Genomic DNA, 16450 nt, shown 5'->3' with positions numbered 1-16450 from the left:
GCGAGTTCACACAATCACTCCTGGGTTTGGCACCTGAGGATCTGACTGTCTCTGCCTCTCTGTGGCCATCATGGGCGTGGAGTACGTGATCCATAGAAAAGAGGGCAGGGGACCACCTTGCCTCTCTCCAGGAGCAATGGGCCACTCCTCTGGGGACTCAAGTTCTGTCCAGAAGCAACCAAGCACATTATCACATTATCTCTGAGTTAATTAACTATGAATTATTGAAAGGAGTCTGTGAATTACAAACCCCATGCTTATCTGCAAAGGAATTAACGGTTGGAGACTCCATGAAGTATGTGAAGTGTTAGTTGCTAAGTCTTGTCTGACTCTTTGTGACCTCGTGAACTATAGCCTACCAGGCTCCTCCATCCATGGAATTCTCTAGGCAATAATACTGGAGTGGGTAGGGATTCACTTCTCCAGGTGATCTTCCTGACCCAGGGATCAAACCCAGGCCTTCTGCACTGAAGGCAGATTCTTTACCATCTGAAACATTAGGAAAGCCCACAGAGATTCCATACTCCACTATAATTACCCTTCAGACTCACACAGTCCAGTGTCTGGAAGACTGGAGCATCCTTCTGCCCGACAGACCGCAGAGCCCTGCCTGGCATTCCTGCCCTTCCCGTTGCTGACCCGTCTTCCTCCCACCCTCTCTGTCTCTGGGCTGATTTGCAGCCGCTCTTCAGCACCCCCTGCAGGAACACTGCAGGCTGGGGCAGCCCAGGACCTGTCCTGGGACTCACCCTGCACCTTGACATCAGAGCAAGAAGGCACATGTCCTTCAAGATTCAACAAAAGTGCACGTGGCTGACCCCAGGCTTCCCGCCAGGGCCAAGTGCAATCAGCATGCGCTCAGAGCCTACTCCCAACCCTGCAAGGCCAAGGAACAGATAACAGGTAAGTAAAGTGGGATGGCTTACCTTCTGAGCATCCCTGTGCCATCCACGTATTTGCCGATCACAGAGCCAGATCGCTGCTTCCATCTTGCTGTGGGAGCAGTTGTGTTTGCCCTGGCCGCCTTGTCTTTCTGGAGAAACACAGAATGCTCTCAGATCCTCGCCCGCTGATTCGTCCCAGTGCTTGAGCAGACAAGGGCTCAAGCCTCATAGATAAGGCTTGAAATAAACCCCTAAAGGAAGAAAGTGATGGCCTGGGCTCCTTGCTAGCCTTTATCCACTTTCCTTTCGCTGTCATCTCTCAGCAGAATTCCTTCACCTCCTGTCTAATAATCTAATCGAAGGAACCAGTTTAGAGCCCCAGGGTCTGGGAGGTTACCCTTCACAGGATTAGTGATCATTTGCAAGAGGATAAATAGGTTCAGTTCAGTTCAATTGCTCAGTCGTGTCCAACTCTTTGCAACCCCATGGATTGGAGCACGCCAGGCTCCCTGTCCATCACCAACTCCTGGAGTGTGTTCAAACCCATGTCCGTCAAGTCAGTGATGCCATCCAACCATCTCATCCTCTATCGTCCCCTTCTCCTCCCGTCTTCTATCTTTCCCAGCATCAGGGTCTTTACCAATGGGTCAGTTCTTCGCATCAGGTGGCCAAAGTATTGGATTTTCAGCTTCAGCATCAGTCCTTCCAATGAATATTCAGGACTAATTTCCTTTAGGATGGACTGGTTGGATCTCCTTGCAGTCCAAGGGACTCCCAAGAGTCTTCTGCAACATCACAGTTCAAAAGCATCAGTTTTTCAGTGCTCAGCTTCCTTTGCAGTCCAACTGTCAAATCCATACATGACTACTGAAAAAACCATAGCTTTGACTAGATGGACCTTTGTTGGTAAAGGAATATCTCTGCTTTTTAATATGCTATCTAGGTTGGTCATAGCTTTTCTTCCAAGGAGCAAGTGTCTTTTAATTTCATGGCTGCAGTCACCATCTGCAGTGATTTTGGAGCCCCCCAAAAAAGTCTCTCAGTGTTCCCATTGTTTCCCCATCTATTTGCCATGAAGTAATGGGACCAGATGCCATGATCTTCATTTTTTGAATGTTGAGTTTTAAGCCAGCTTTTTCACTCTCCTCTTTCACTTTCATCAAGAGGCTCTTCAGTTCTTCATTTTCTGCCATAAGGGTGGTGTAATCTGTGTATCTGAGATTATTGATATTTCTCCCAGCAATCTTGATTCCAGATTGTGCTTCATCCAGCCCAGAATTTTGCATGATGTACTCTGCATTTAAGTTAATTAAGCAGGGTGACAATATACAGCCTTGACATACTCCTTTTCCCATGGAAACCGTCTGTTGTTCCATGTCTGGTTCTAACTGCTGCTTCTTGACCTGCATACAGATTTCTCAGGAGGCAGGTAAGATGGTCTGGTATTCCCGTCTCTTGAAGAATTTTCCATAGTTTGTTATGATCCACACAAAGTCTTTGGCATGGTCAATAAAGTTGAAGTAGATGTTTTTCTGGAACTCTCTTGCTTTTTTGATGATCCAGTGGATGTTGGCAATTTGATCTCTGGTTCCTCTGCCTTTTCTAAATCCAGCTTGAACATCTGGAAGTTCATGGTTCACATACTGTTGAAGCCTGGCTTGGAAAATTTTGAGCATAACTATACTAGTGTGTGAGATGAGTACAACTGTGTGGCAGTTTGAGCATTCTTTGGCATTGCCTTTCTTTGGGATTGGAATGAAAAGTGACCTTTTTCAGTCCTGTGGCCACTGCTGAGTGTTCCAAATTTGCTAGCATATTGAGTGCAGCACTTTCACAGCATCATCTTTAAGGATTTGAAAAAGCTCAACTGGAATTCCATCACTTCCACTAGCTTTGTTCATAGTGATGCTTCCTAAGGCCCACTTGACTTCGCATTCCAGGATGTCTGGCTCTAGGTGAGTGATCACACCATCGTGGTTATCCGGGTCATGAGGAGCTAAATGTAGGATGCACAGAAAAGACTCTGTGCGTCGTTTAGTCACACACACTCTTCCGTGGAGCTTCAGTCCCTCTTAGTTTCCAAAGCCCCAGACGCTGCTGTTGTCCAGCTGCTCAGCCGTGTCTCTTTGTGACCCTTGGACTGCAGCACACTAGGCCTCCCTGTCCTGCATTGTTTCCTGAGGTTTGCTCAACCTCATGCTCATTGAGTCGGTGATGCCATCCAGCCATCTCATCTTCTGTCATCCCCTTCCCCTTCTGCCCTCAATCTTTCCCAGCATCAGGGTCTTTTCCAGCGAGTCAGCTCTTCACATCAGGTGGAGCTTCAGCTTCAGCATCAGTCCTTCCATTGAATTTTCAGGGTTGATTTTCTTTAGCATTGACTGGTTTGATCTCCTTGCTGTCCAAGGGACTCTCAAGACTGTTCTCCAGCACCACAGTTTGAAAGTATCAGTTCTTCAGTGCTCAGCCTTACGGACCAGCTCTCACATTGGTACATGACTACTGGAAAAACCATGTGAAGTGAAAGTCACTCAGTCATGTCCAACTCTTTGCAACCCCACAGCCTCTACAGTCCATGGAATTCTCCAGGCCAGAATACTGGAGTGGGTAGCTGTTCTCTTCTCCAGGGGATCTTCCCAACCCCAGGGATCAAACCCAGGTCTCTTGCATTGCAGACAGATTCTTTACCAGCTGAGCCACCAGGGAAGCCCTGGAAAAACCATAGCTTTGACTATATGGACCTTTGTCGACAAAGTGATGTCTCTGCTTTTTAATATGCCATCTAGGTTTGTCGTAGATTTCCTTCCAGAGAGTAGGATCAATTAGCCCAGTGCCCTGCCCACAGCTACGAAGCTAGAACAGAGTATTTCAGATCTTTTGTGGAAGCAGGCTAGGTGAGATAATTTCTCACGTGTCCTCAGTGAAGAGCCTGGTGGAGTTGGGGGCTTGCACCCCCCTCTCCAGGGCTCCCTAGCAGATGTCTTCCAGATGAGAGGGACTCAGATCACAGAAGAGTCTCTCATTAATCAGCCAGTCCCATGGTTCCGAGTGATCTTTAATGACAGAAGGAGGGGTAGCCATGCTCCCAGGGCCCCAGAAGGTATGGCTGTGATTCCACATAAATCTTTAACTATTATCCGGCATGAACATGATTTTATCCTCTTTTTTCTATTCCCCATGAAGGTTCTCAATTCCATTCCCTACTCGAAACAGAGTAAGTTTGGCAGGGGTAGGGAAGCAAGGTCAAGGGATTAGGGTGACATTTGGTAGGAAGTTTTAAAATAAATTCATTGTTACTTCTAAAACAATTATAACCATTATCACCATCAAACAAACATGTGTGGGCTTAAGCCTTGCTCTGATAGTACACATAGGTGGGCGGCAGAGACGTGCTGCCGCCAGCTGGGAACAGAAGAGAGACGGTTATGTGCAAGGTCCCCAAGGGGTTTGCAGCTACAAACCAGCTTCGACCAAATGAGGGGCAAGCTAGCTGCCACATGCTGCCTCATTTAGGGAATTAACAGCTGAGGGGCTAGCACAAGACCTCCTTTTCCAAGAGGTTTTCACACACACAAAAACAATCCCTATACACTACCACGTGTAAAATAGCTAGTGGTGTTGGTGGTGTTTAGTCGCTCAGTCGTGTCTGACTCTGTGCGACCCCATGGACTGTAGCCCACCAGGCTCCTCTGTCCATGAGATCTCCCAGGGAAGAATACTGGAGTGAGTTGCCATTTCCTTCTCCAGGGGATCTTCCCGACCGGGGGATCAAATCCATGTCTCCTGCATTGGCAGGGGGGTTCTTTACCACTGAGCCACCAGGGAAGTCCAAAATAGCTACTATAAGCTGCTATATGACACAAGGAGCCCAGCCTGCTGCTCTGTGACCACCCAGAGGAATGGGACGCGGGGACGGGAGGGAGGCTCACTAGGGAGGGAATATACAGGTAGTTATGGTTGATTTGCATTGCTTACAGCAGAAACCAACACAACATTATATCCCCCAACTAAATACAAAAAAAAACAAAAAGCCCTACAAAATGGAAAAAAAGAAGAATTCCCTTTCCTCCTGTGATCACTGGGGTCGTGGTCCAAGGAGGCTAACAATTTACCCAAGATCACACATGAAATTCACGATGGATAATCCTGGTAGAATGTTACATGGATCCATCCTGTCCCCCTTTTTCTTCCCTTCAGAGCATCCAACAGCTACTGTCTAAGGGGAGGATGATAGGAGACCCTGAAAGCCTAGATTCTGCTTAGTGCATTCGCAAATGAAAATCTTCATGTAAATAAAGGATTTTTGTGTTATTTGGGAAAGTATGTAGGTTTAGAGGAGCAGTGGTCCCCATAGGATTAAAAAATTGTATATAAAATCAACTATGTAGATGATGAAATATACATTTTAATTCTCTCTATGACAGTCTAAAATGTAAAATTTTCATCAAGACATCAAAATCTTAATGAAGAAAAAAAACAGAACATTTTGGTTTAAAAGTGATGGCAACATTTCAACTCATCGTTTCTACATTCAAAAAGTGAGGGACCCTCCCAGGTATTCCAGTCTCGTGATGCTAAAAGAAAAGTAACACAATGTGACCCTATAGGTCACCCTGAACCTTTACTACTTTTGCCACCATCCTGCCCACATGAAGGTGCAGCCAGACCCCAAGCCAGGGGACCTTCTTGGACCAGTCCCAGCACAGCCTGGCTGCCACTGGACCCCAGTCCTTGTCTTCCCCCTGCTGCTCGGAGGGGGCACCGCCCACTTACCTGGAAACGTATGTCCTGTTCATCCCGGAGATGCTTGTTCCTTTCCCTGCAGATGGAAAGGGGAATCTGTTCAAACATGGGGCCTGCGGTCAACAGATCCACAGCACTGGTTTGACGGTCAGATGGGTGCAGAGGACGGCTGTGTATGGAAGGCCCGGGGAGGGGAGGGTGTGGAACTGCTTTCCTTAGGGATGGTGGCTAAGGGCAGAGGGTGACTGTGTCTAAGTCAGGTCAGAGGCAGGGGGACAGAATGGCCCTTTGGCCATTGGCCTTAGAGCCATCTGGCATCAAAGCTCCCCTCAGCTGGTTGGGGGGCCAGGTGAGGCACAGAGAGGCTCCAGGCTGGGACTCTGAACAGACACTGGTGGTGGTTTAGTCGCTAAGTCGTGTCCGACTCTTGCAACCCCATGGACTGTAGCCCACCAGGCTCCTCTGTCCATGAGATTCTCCAGGCAAGAACACTGGAGTGGGTTGCCATTTCCTTTTCCAGGGCATCTTCCCAACCCAGGAATCGAACCCGGGTCTCCTGCATTGCAGGCAGATTCTTTCCCAACTGAGCTGTAAGGGAAACCCTCGTCTCCATTAAAAAGACCCATAAATGTTGGCAGAGCAGTGCCTTGTCAGCCTCCCCTGCTCACTCACACTGTATCTGCCCTTGTATTTTTTCAAAGTACAAATAGCAAAAAGGGGAAAATCCCAACCCAGCATGTTCCTGTGCATCTTGTTCTCTGCCTTCATTAAATCCTTCCTGAGAATCCAGACCTCCTCTCACACCCGTGAGAACTTGGCCACCTAAGAAAATCTCTTCCATCTTCCCAGGCTTTTGAATCACATCTTAAGTGAAGAAATCTGAGATGCATTCTCTTTGAAGAATTTTTCCATTTGGTGGCATCAAAGACGCCAGACACAGTGACCTTACCTCACTTTCAAATTAAAAAAAAAAAAAAAAACTAAACTAAAAACCTTAATAAAGTAGCCGATTCAAACCTGCTTGCAATTTAAAAAATTAGAACCCAAATTTAATCACCATTTCCCAAAAGGTGTCTTGTGGGCAGCAGGTTAAGTAACTTAGAAACCTCAGAGGCAAAATTGAAAATTCCATCTTTCCCCACACCTGGTTGGGTATGGTCATTTGGGGGGAGTTTTTTGAGAGTATTCCAAACCAAATCAAACCAGTGAGCTTTGAATTTATAGTAAGCTTGATAGGCTGGGACAACTCCTATCTTGCTGCCTTGTTTGTGATGTTCAACCAGTTCAGTTTTCTCCTACCTGAGCAAGTACCATGCCAGGCACGCAGAAGAGCGGGGCAATGCCCGTCTGCAGAGGTACAAACTGGAGAGGGGGGTGGGCACCTGTGTAAATGGACCAAACATGGCGGAGAGGTGGTATTCAGCCGTCCAACAGGATGTCGGGGACCAAGGGAATGAGGGTGCTCTCTCAGCAGACAGGTGAGACTCTGGAGGCAGGGGCGCCCTTCTGGGCTCTGGGATGAGCTCACACCTCAGGAAATCCAGCTGCTTCAGGAGCCCCGACTTCTCCCGCTGCAGACTCTCGGTGACGCGGTACACTTCCCTGAGGGGGTGCAAGAGGGCAGTGATGAGTGACCACACCAGGTGGCGCACTACCAGGGCGCGAGGCGGTGATGAAGTCAGACCCTGGAGATGGTACCCGGGCTGGTCCTCCACTGGAGAGCAGGGCCTCGTGCAAGGGCTTATACCAGGATCAGCGAGTCATCTCAGGCACCTATTTGGAAGGTGAACTTATCCCCATTTTACAAACATAGATCACAAGACAGGTTCACTAACTCTCCCAGGACAACCCAGGGCTGAGCCGGGGTCCTAATCCAGACCCCCTGGTCCCAAGAATACGGCTTCATGATGACTGTACTGTCTTCGCAGGCTCCCAGTGGTCCTGCCCTGCCCAGAGGTCAGGGAATCAGAATCAACTCTCTTCTCCAGCCCAGTCTCGGAGGTGAGAGCAGAGCTAGTGCTTCCCCATCCCCTGCCCACCTCCACCATGCTGGTTTGGTTTATTTTCAGGAGCTACTGAAGAACCACTGTCCCATCTCCACCTCCCCCCAACAGTCTCCAATCTGTTCCCGAAGATCTGGAATCTCCACTCGTGCGCATTCATTTCTTTGACTAAAATTTCCATCTGTAGCTACAAAGCAGAGACTTAATGTAGCAGTCATAATCCATCGTTTACATCACTGTGTGAGTGTGTCAGTCGAGGATTTGGGGGGAGGAAAGAGAGAGGCTGGAAGATACACAGCGGTGGCTGGAGGGCAACTTAGGCTGCAAGGTGGGGCCGTGGGTGCTGTGCTTGCCTTTGTGTTCTCGCTGCAGTGTCTGGCTTGAAAGCCGCAGTTAGCAAACAGCAGTGGGAATAAAGGAGAGAGGGCAGGAGGGGTGGGCGGGAGGAGGGCAGGGGAGAAGGGAGGAAGAGAGATGGAAGGGAGGAGGGAGTGGTGGCGAGGAATTCAGCCTCTCTCAGAAGGGGAAAAATAGAGAACGGGGTGATGCTGGAAAATAAACCTTGCTTAACTGTGCAAGTCTGCCTCCCTCCTTCCCTCTGGGCTCTGCCCTGCAGTTCAGAGATTTTAAATCTCCCCCAGGCTTACGGCAAAGGGTCCAAGGTTCCATATTTTCAAGCCACAGCCTAGTTTTAGAGCAGGAGGCACCTTGCATCTGATAAACGCATCGCTGCCATGGGCTGCCTGGAGGGTGCACAGACTGCGCTGGGCAAGGACTGTCCCCCGACCACCCCGCCCACATCACTACCGAGCTTGCTGGGGCCACAGGATGCGCCCGCCAAGCTCGAGATCTCCTGATTCCTTCGGCAGTATCTGTGGGTTTTTCACCTTTATAGAATAATTAGAAAGTCAATTTGCAACAGTAACAAACTGTCTCAAATTCTAAGTTCACCTCAGACAATCCTAATTAAGCAAAAGAACTTCTCTGGCTCCTGCAGAGCTGCGAACTCCCAACATTTTAATACCAATTATATTTAATTTCGACTTGAGGGAGAACAATGCCTCTCCCATTATCCATGCTGGGTCCCTAAGCTCCAGCCTGGGACTCTGCTCCGACCGACCGGCACTACATGAGCATACCTGCCAGCTTGCTCCTTGGTTCCCTTGGAGCCAAGGTTGCCTCCGGCTGGCTTTGGGGCTCCCCAGCCCCCACCCCACGTCCTGCTTCTTCCTGGGAGCAGATGGCTTTCCCCGCTGAGGACAGTCACTCATTGGAGACCTGAGGGCTGGGGTCTCACAGTGTTTGAGCAAGTGTGACTGGGTGTGTGCTGTTGTGCCCGACTCTGTGCGACCCCATGGGCTGTAGCCCACCAGGTTTCTCTGTCCACGGAATTCTCCAGGCAAAAATATTGGAGTGAGTTGCCACGCCTTCCTTTAGGGGATCTTACCGACCCAGGGATTGAACCTGTGTCTCCTGTTTCTCCTGCATTGGCAGGCAGGTTCTTTACCGCTGAGCCACCTGGGAAACTCCACAGTATTTGATGGAGGGGTCAAGTCCTCCACAATGAGAGGAACTTATTCCAGCCCTCCTCTGGCCCTGCTGACACAGCACCAGGGGACCCTGGCACCATGACAACACACACACATACACACCTGTACATGGTACGTAACAGTGCACACACGCGGCTGTTTGTCTAGTAGATATACAGATATCCACCTATCTGAACATGCACACACACACACACACACACACATATTCAGATAGATTTGGGGGGTTTTAACAAAAAGAAGAGCATTTCTGCAAAAAAAGAAAAAAAGATACTTAGATATTTAACAAAATGCCCCTGAACGTCCTTCTGACCTAGACATTCGACAAGTTTGTGTCTGGCTGACGGGTGAAGGGTAAAGCACAGAGCTTGCCATTTCATGGAAGCTGCTGGGGAGAGGTTTACCGCCGCCCGGAGGGAAGGGCTGTCGGCCTGGTTTTTATCAGAAAGAAATATGGAGTGTTCTCCAAAGGATCCGTCAAGTGAAAAAGGCAGGCTGATGTAGAGCAGTGCACTGCTGCTGCGTGTGTGTGTGTGTGTGTGTGTGTGTGTGTGTGTGTGTGAGCTCACTGTGACCCATGGACTGTAACCCGCCAGGCTCCTCTGTCCATGAGATTCTCCAGGCAAGAATACTGGAGTGGGTTCCCACGCCCTCCTCCAGGAGATCTTCCCCACCCAGGGATTGAACCTGCATCTCTTACGTCTCCTGCATTGGCAGGTGGGTTCTTTACCACTAGCGCTGCCTGGAAGTGCCTGTGTGTGCACACACAACCTGGAAGGATCCACGAGCAGCCACGACTGGTGGCCTCCTACTCACAGGAGGCCAGCGGTGAGGGGGTGGGGCTGCAAACCACTTTGAATTTTGTGCCTTGTCATAAACCACCTGCCCCAGATACAAAGTGATTAACAAAACAGACAGCGATGCTGCTTTTCAGTTGACCTTCACCTCTCCTATGACTGTTCCTTCTTCATCTCTTTTTAAAATCTAGTTCTCTTTCCTTGGGCATCTTCAGAGAACAGGAAGACTCATTTTCCTATCCACATGATGGGGCCTGGTGATCTAGGGGCCTACTCCCCCCGCTGCCCGCTGCTCTGGAGAATCACCCGGCAGTCAGACATCTCTGGGGATGGACAGGATGGGAGACGAGACTCTGACCTTGCTTCCTGGCACTGTGTAGCTGTGTGACTGCAGGTTGCTCGCTACCCCTCTCTGAGCTTCCATTTTCCATGTGTGAAATAGAGAGGTGGCTTCCAGCACGAAGGTCCTGTCCATACTGCTGGTCAGGGTTCCTGCTCTATGGAGGGCACGCTAAGCCTCTCCCCGCCCTTCTCTCCCGTCTCCCTGGACAAGACACGCTCTCCTGGGCTCCAGCAGGCTCTCCAGCTGCACAAGCCGCTGCAAGCTTCTTCAAAACAAGCCATGAAGGTTCCGCACTCATTTATCTCTCCCTCCTAGCCCCTCCTCCCTCTTTTTCAATTCCCGGCCTCCAGAGATTGTGTCTCTGGCTTGCCTGATGAAGATAAGGCTTCAGAAAGATTTTAATCCTCACGCCGTGATTGGTTACCCCGGCTCTGGTGCTTAGCTCTGGTGCTTACTTCCACCTGCAGACCTCACGCCTGTGCTTTCCGATATTTGTTGCTTTTAGGCCTTGATTGAATTTTAAGAGGCTGAATCCTTAATTCTGTTTATAAAGTTAAGCACCTTGTTGACCTGCTCTCAGTGGGGAGGAACTGATTTTGCTTGTTTCCAATGAAATACACCGTTCCTCCACCCGGCATCCGAGCCTTGGAACGGAAGGGCTGGATTCGCTTTAAACCAGAAGCTAGGGAAGACAACTATTTTTCAACTGGAGGGATCTTCCTAGGGTAAAAAACTCCAAATCTAAACACACATCCTGCCTCTCACTCTGGATCAGTCCCAAATCATACAAGACACTACACAAGAGCCAGACAGCAGAACAATTTGATTTAGGCTAATGGCTTCTCAGGTGGCAACGTGGTAAAGAATCTGCCTGCCAATATAGGAGACGCAAGACAGCGGGTTCGATCCCTGGATCAGGAAGATCCCCTGGAGGAGGGCATGGCAACCACTCCAGTATTCTTGCCTGGAGAATCCCTGATCTAGGAGGATTTCACACGCTGCGGGGCAAGTAAGCCCGTGCACCACAACTACTGAGCCTGGCGGGCTACAGTCCAAAGGGTTGCAAAGAGTCAGATGTGACTGAGCACACACACCTCCTGCAGTGGACCAAGGTTTTGCCAGCAGTCAGAGACAGGCAGGGCTTTATCAGCAAACCATGCCCCAGAAACGTGGGGCTGCCCCCATAGGGCCCGCACAGAGGAAGGCTGATGGGAAAAAAATGGGCAGAGCCGGGATGCTGTCTCCAGGCCCCTGTCACATGCCCTGTGACACGCTGCACACATATGGCACGCTGACCTGGGAAGACTTCCCGGCCAGCCGTGGCCTCCAGGGTCAATGTCTGGCCACTCCCCTCATTCAGCATCTTTCCCCAGACTGCCTGCTACGTGGTTGGATAATGCCATCCTGATCGTTTAATACATTTTCTGAGAACAAGGCTGCATGTTTCTTGTCAATCCTAGGTAATGCCTGGCACAGAGCTGGTCTGCTTCACATCTCAGGATTCTAGAAGAAGGTTAGAAGAGGGACCGAGGAGCCCCGTCCCCATGTTATGAGCAAGGAAAAGGGTCTGGGGTGGGGGTGGGGGGCGGGAGGAGTCACTCATAGGCTCAGAGCAGGGGGACCAATGCAGAGGGCAGAGTCCGGGCGGCGCAAGGGTCACACTCACATCTCCTTCTCCTGGTGGAGCTTGTGGGCCTCTTGCCGGAGGCTCTCCAGCTGCTGCTGGGCGTCCTGGAGCTCCCGAGACGTCCGTTCCAGCTCCCGTGCCAGCTCCTGGTTGGTGAGTCTCAGCTTGGTATTCTCAGCCTTCGTCTCGTGCTTGTCATTGTGCAGGGCGGTGCACTGGCCTTCCAGCTGGAAAGGCGGAAGAGGGTGTGCAGCAAGGAGTGATGAGGGACCAGCTCTGTCAGGCGCCTCTCCCGGCCCCACCTGGCCTCCTCCACATGGCAGGCAGCAGCCCTTGCTCTTGCCCCTCACCACCCTCCAGCCTCAGTCAGCTTCGTCCAGCCCCTCAATTCACACACACACACACACACTCTTCCAGGGGCAGGAAGAAGCTTCCAGAGCACTCCTGTCTCTCCCCTGTCTCCACGGGGCTACTAAACAATCTGGGCAGGACTTCCCTGGTGGTCCAGTTGTTGAGAATCCACCTGCCAATGCAGGAGATGTGGGTTCGATCCCTGGTCCGAGAAGATTCCACATGCTGAGGCACAACTAAGCTACAACTATTGAGCCCACGCTCTGGAGCCCAGGAGCTGCAACTGCGAGCCTGTGTCCTAGAGCCTGCGCTCCATAAGAGAAACCGTCACAGTGAGAAGCCCTCAGACCGTGACAGAGAGTAACCCGGACTCACCCAACTAGAGAAAGGCCCACGTGCAGCAACAAGGACCCAGCAGAGCCAAAATGAAATCCATTTTTTAAAGCAACATTGTTTAAAAAAAAAAAAAGTCCTGGGAGGGGCTGCACCATTCAGAAAGACCATCATCTGTCCCTCTATCCCAGTGCTGATGACCATCGTCTCACCAGCGGTCTCATCAATGTCTTAGGCTCTCATGAGACCCCTCTTGTCCTCCACACTAGTTGCTTCCCCTTGGTCCTTGATGGAGATGGAAACTGCTAAGTGTCGTTCTTCACACAGCCACCTGCCCCGGTCATGAATCCTGAATGTCAATCAATTTATTCCCTTTTCGACTGGAAAAGAGCAATAGTTGCTTTTCATCATGTCTGGTAGAGGTAAAGGAGGAAAAGGGCTCGGAAAAGGAGGCGCTAAACGCCATATTAAAAAAAAAAATTTATTCCCTTTTCCTCTCCCAGCTAAACAAGTCTGAGTCCTTTCATCTAGACAAGTTTGCTATGGTAGCCACAAACCCTGCAAACCCTTAGGAAATAGCTCAAACCGGTCCAACCAAACATGGACCTTTTCTCATGTCCCTAAAGCAACTAAACACCTTAAGGTTTTTCTGGCTGGTGATTAGTCTGTACAGAGCTTCTAACCCTCGCACCAGAGGAAGACTCAAAGCAAGGCACACAGATCATAATGGATTTAGTTGAATGAATGTGGCCAGTAAGAGAAAAAGGAGGCAAAAACAAGACGTCTGTGCCAATCTTAGGAGGCTCCTGTGTAATCAGGCAAGCATGCAGTAATTAAGTCGAGTGGCAATCACTCATTGAAGGGATAAATCTATTTGCGAAGAACTTAATACGTAACAGTAAGGAGGAGAAAGAGGGAGGAGAAGCCAGGTATGACTGTGTGGTGGGGATGGGGAGGCAGCTGGCAGTTCCAGGCATTGAGAGCATCTCGCTGCAGGAGAAAAACCAAAATCTACGGGTTGGGGATTCGCAGGAGTGGAACTGTCTTCCAGCCTTAGCATGGGTTGTCTTCAAGCGTATTTTAATGTGCTGCTAAAAATATCCCTCTCTTTTCAAATGGAAGCAATGCGTCTGGGTCTGTCCAGGGCTGGATTCCTTCCAGCACCAAACAAAACAAAACAGGAGGCCAAGTGGCAAATGGCTCTCTCTCTACCTATGAGCCCCTTGCTTTGAAGAGGAGGCTTGCCTAGGCTTCCCTGGTTGCTCAGATGGTAAAGAATCTGTCTTCAATGCAGGGGATCCAGGTTCCATCCCCGGGTCAGGAAGATCCCCTGGAGAAGGGAATGGCAATCCACTCTAGTAATTTTGTCTGAAGAATGCCATGGACAGAGGAGCCTGGCGGGCTACAGTCCATGGGGTCACAAAGAGTCAGACGAGACTGAGTACGCACATGCTATAGAACAGAAAACCTCAGAGCTCGTCACACGTAAGGACAGTGAGCATATTTCATGAAACTCTGGTTTCAGTTACTCACACATCCAAGTGTGTGTGAGCTCCAAAGTCACTCATTTTTCACTTGCCTAGAGAGACCATCTCTCGGGGTCCTGTGCCAGGCTCTCCCAGACAGGGTGGATGGACACAGAGATACTGCCTAGCCTGCCTCTGGGTACTCAGGTGCATCAAGGGAGCGTCTGGTGTCTGCATCGATCCTGTGGGGTGATGGGAGCAGTCGCAAAGGGGCTGATGTGCATTTTCTGGGTGCATGGGAAGAGATGGAACAGACAAACGGACCTTTGAGGAGCCTCTTCCAACTGGAGGCATCCCCAGCCATCCTGGCAGGAAGACATCACAGTCTGCAGCCCCCTCCCCCCAAATCAGTGACTGTGGCCCCATGTCTCAGCATCTCCCTCCTCTCTCACACAGGATGCAGGAAACAAACTACAGTTTCAGCTTTCTGGTAGCTCCCAGGCATAACTATACCCCCATGTCTGCAGATACCTCGACCGTCGGCAATTTTTCTGAGTTAAACACCAGGCATGGGAGAGTACAAAGGTTTTATCTTGGGATCACCTGTGATTTTTTTTTAAATTTTATTTTATTTTTAAACTTTACATTAAATGCTCTCTTTTGTATCATTAAATGGTTCTTCTCAGATTGGAAAAAATTAAGTCCTTAAGCAAAGGGCAGGGAAAGTGGGTAAGAAAAGAGGGGAGGATAGAGTAGAGAGTTGGGTCCTCTGAGGATGCAGAGGAAAGTTTACCCGCTTCTGCTTCTGGACCAGCTGTTCCAGCTCCTGCTCCTTTGAGAGCAGCTTCCGCTCCAGCTCCTGACTTCGGGCCCGGAACCTCTCCGTGTCCTGCCAGACCAGGGAGAGGGACATGTGAGGCCCAAAGGCACCTGGATGGAGACTGCTTTTACCACCTTGAACCTGCTCAACAGCAGGGTCCACTCAGCCTTTGGACTTCCAGTAGTCTTGTACAGATGTGAGAGCTGGACCATAAAGAATGCTGAGCGATGAAGAACTGATGCTTTCGAATTGTGGTGCTAAAGAAGACTCTTGAGAGTCTGGGGAACATCAAACCAGTCAATCCTAGAGGAAATCAATCCTGAATATTCACTGGAAGGACTGATGCTGAAGCTGAAGCTCCAATACTTTGGCCACCTGATGTGAAAGCCAACTCACTGTGAAAAAAAACCCTGATGCTGGGAGATTGAGGGCAGGAGGAGAAGGGGACAACAGAGGATGTGATGGTTGGATGGCATCATCCACTCAGTGGACATGAGTTTGAGCAAACTCTGGGAGACAGTGAAGGACAGAGAAGCCTGGTGTGCTGCAGTCCATGGTGTTGCAAAGAGTTGGACACGACTTAGCCACTGAGCAGCAGCAACAACATGCCATCCCAGGGCTTCAGTGACCCCCCCCCCCCAGTCCAGGTAGACAGGGAGCATGTACAACACTAGCTCCCTCCAGGAATGACCAAAATCAAGCCCAGCCTTCAGGATGCTTTCAGCGGTAAACCCCTCCATCCCTCTGTAATCCCCGTTTACTCATTGATCCAACAGATACTTGTTGATTGCCTGCCTACTCTGCTCCAGGCACAGTGGGGGTTCCAAGGGTACATCAGTCCATAAAAGAGGACGACCCCTGCTCTCTGGGGTTAACATCTTAATAGGACCAGACAGACCACAATCGATCAAAATGAACCAGTAAATTACATGCCAAATTTGAAGGTGACAACGACCTTGAAAAAAAAAAACAAAGCCAAAAAATAGGAAATCAATAATACCATGGGGGTACTGTGACCTTAGGCCCAGGAGGCAGAAGGTGGTCAGAGCAGGTGCTATTTCACTATTTCAGCCTGGCCAGCACAGCCAAGGCCCGGACTTGAATGGACTCTCACCTTCAGGAGAAACTGCTCCTTCTCGGTTTTGATCTGCTGTTCCATCTCCTCGTAGAGGTGCTGGATTTCTTCATCATAGGCAGCAATTTTCCTGCACAGGTGACAAGGAGAGTCTGATGAGAAGCCTCTATTCCCCAGTGGAGCTCTGGGTGGTGGGGGTGACCACGTAGGTCGGCCAGCCAAGACTGCAGGGTCAGCTCCTCAGGATCAGCAGACCACAGAGGACAGGCAGGACCCTCTCGTCCTCCTGTCTCTCGGCCATCCCCCCCAGATGATACACTTGCTGGTGGGGAGGGGAGCGTCCCAGCTCCATCTTCTTGTGCTCTGCTTTATGCCAGCACCAACCACCCAGCCTCGCGACACTCATCATAGTGTTACCCGCCGATCCCTATGCTTTTCCACAGCATAAAGGTGTGGGCTTT

At 50.1% G+C, this 16450-nt stretch overlaps 1 protein-coding gene across 5 annotated transcripts in view; it reads right to left on the bottom strand.

Moving 5' to 3' along the window:
* Positions 1-16450, bottom strand: part of CRACR2A (calcium release activated channel regulator 2A) — a 162213-nt gene that overhangs the window by 38261 nt on the left and 107502 nt on the right. For all 5 annotated transcript variants that reach the window (XM_019961686.2, XM_070790280.1, XM_070790281.1 and 2 more), the window contains 6 exons: positions 16029-16119; positions 14888-14983; positions 11984-12171; positions 7158-7229; positions 5658-5703; positions 927-1033 (listed from right to left, as the gene is read on the bottom strand). In XM_019961686.2, coding sequence (XP_019817245.2) covers positions 927-1033; positions 5658-5703; positions 7158-7229; positions 11984-12171; positions 14888-14983; positions 16029-16119 — 600 coding nt within the window. The remainder of the gene's footprint in view (positions 1-926; positions 1034-5657; positions 5704-7157; positions 7230-11983; positions 12172-14887; positions 14984-16028; positions 16120-16450) is intronic.

This window comes from Bos indicus, chromosome 5 (assembly GCF_029378745.1).
Source record: "Bos indicus isolate NIAB-ARS_2022 breed Sahiwal x Tharparkar chromosome 5, NIAB-ARS_B.indTharparkar_mat_pri_1.0, whole genome shotgun sequence".
Taxonomy (NCBI): Eukaryota; Metazoa; Chordata; class Mammalia; order Artiodactyla; family Bovidae; genus Bos; species Bos indicus.
This window is presented reverse-complemented; position numbering and strand designations above follow the sequence as displayed.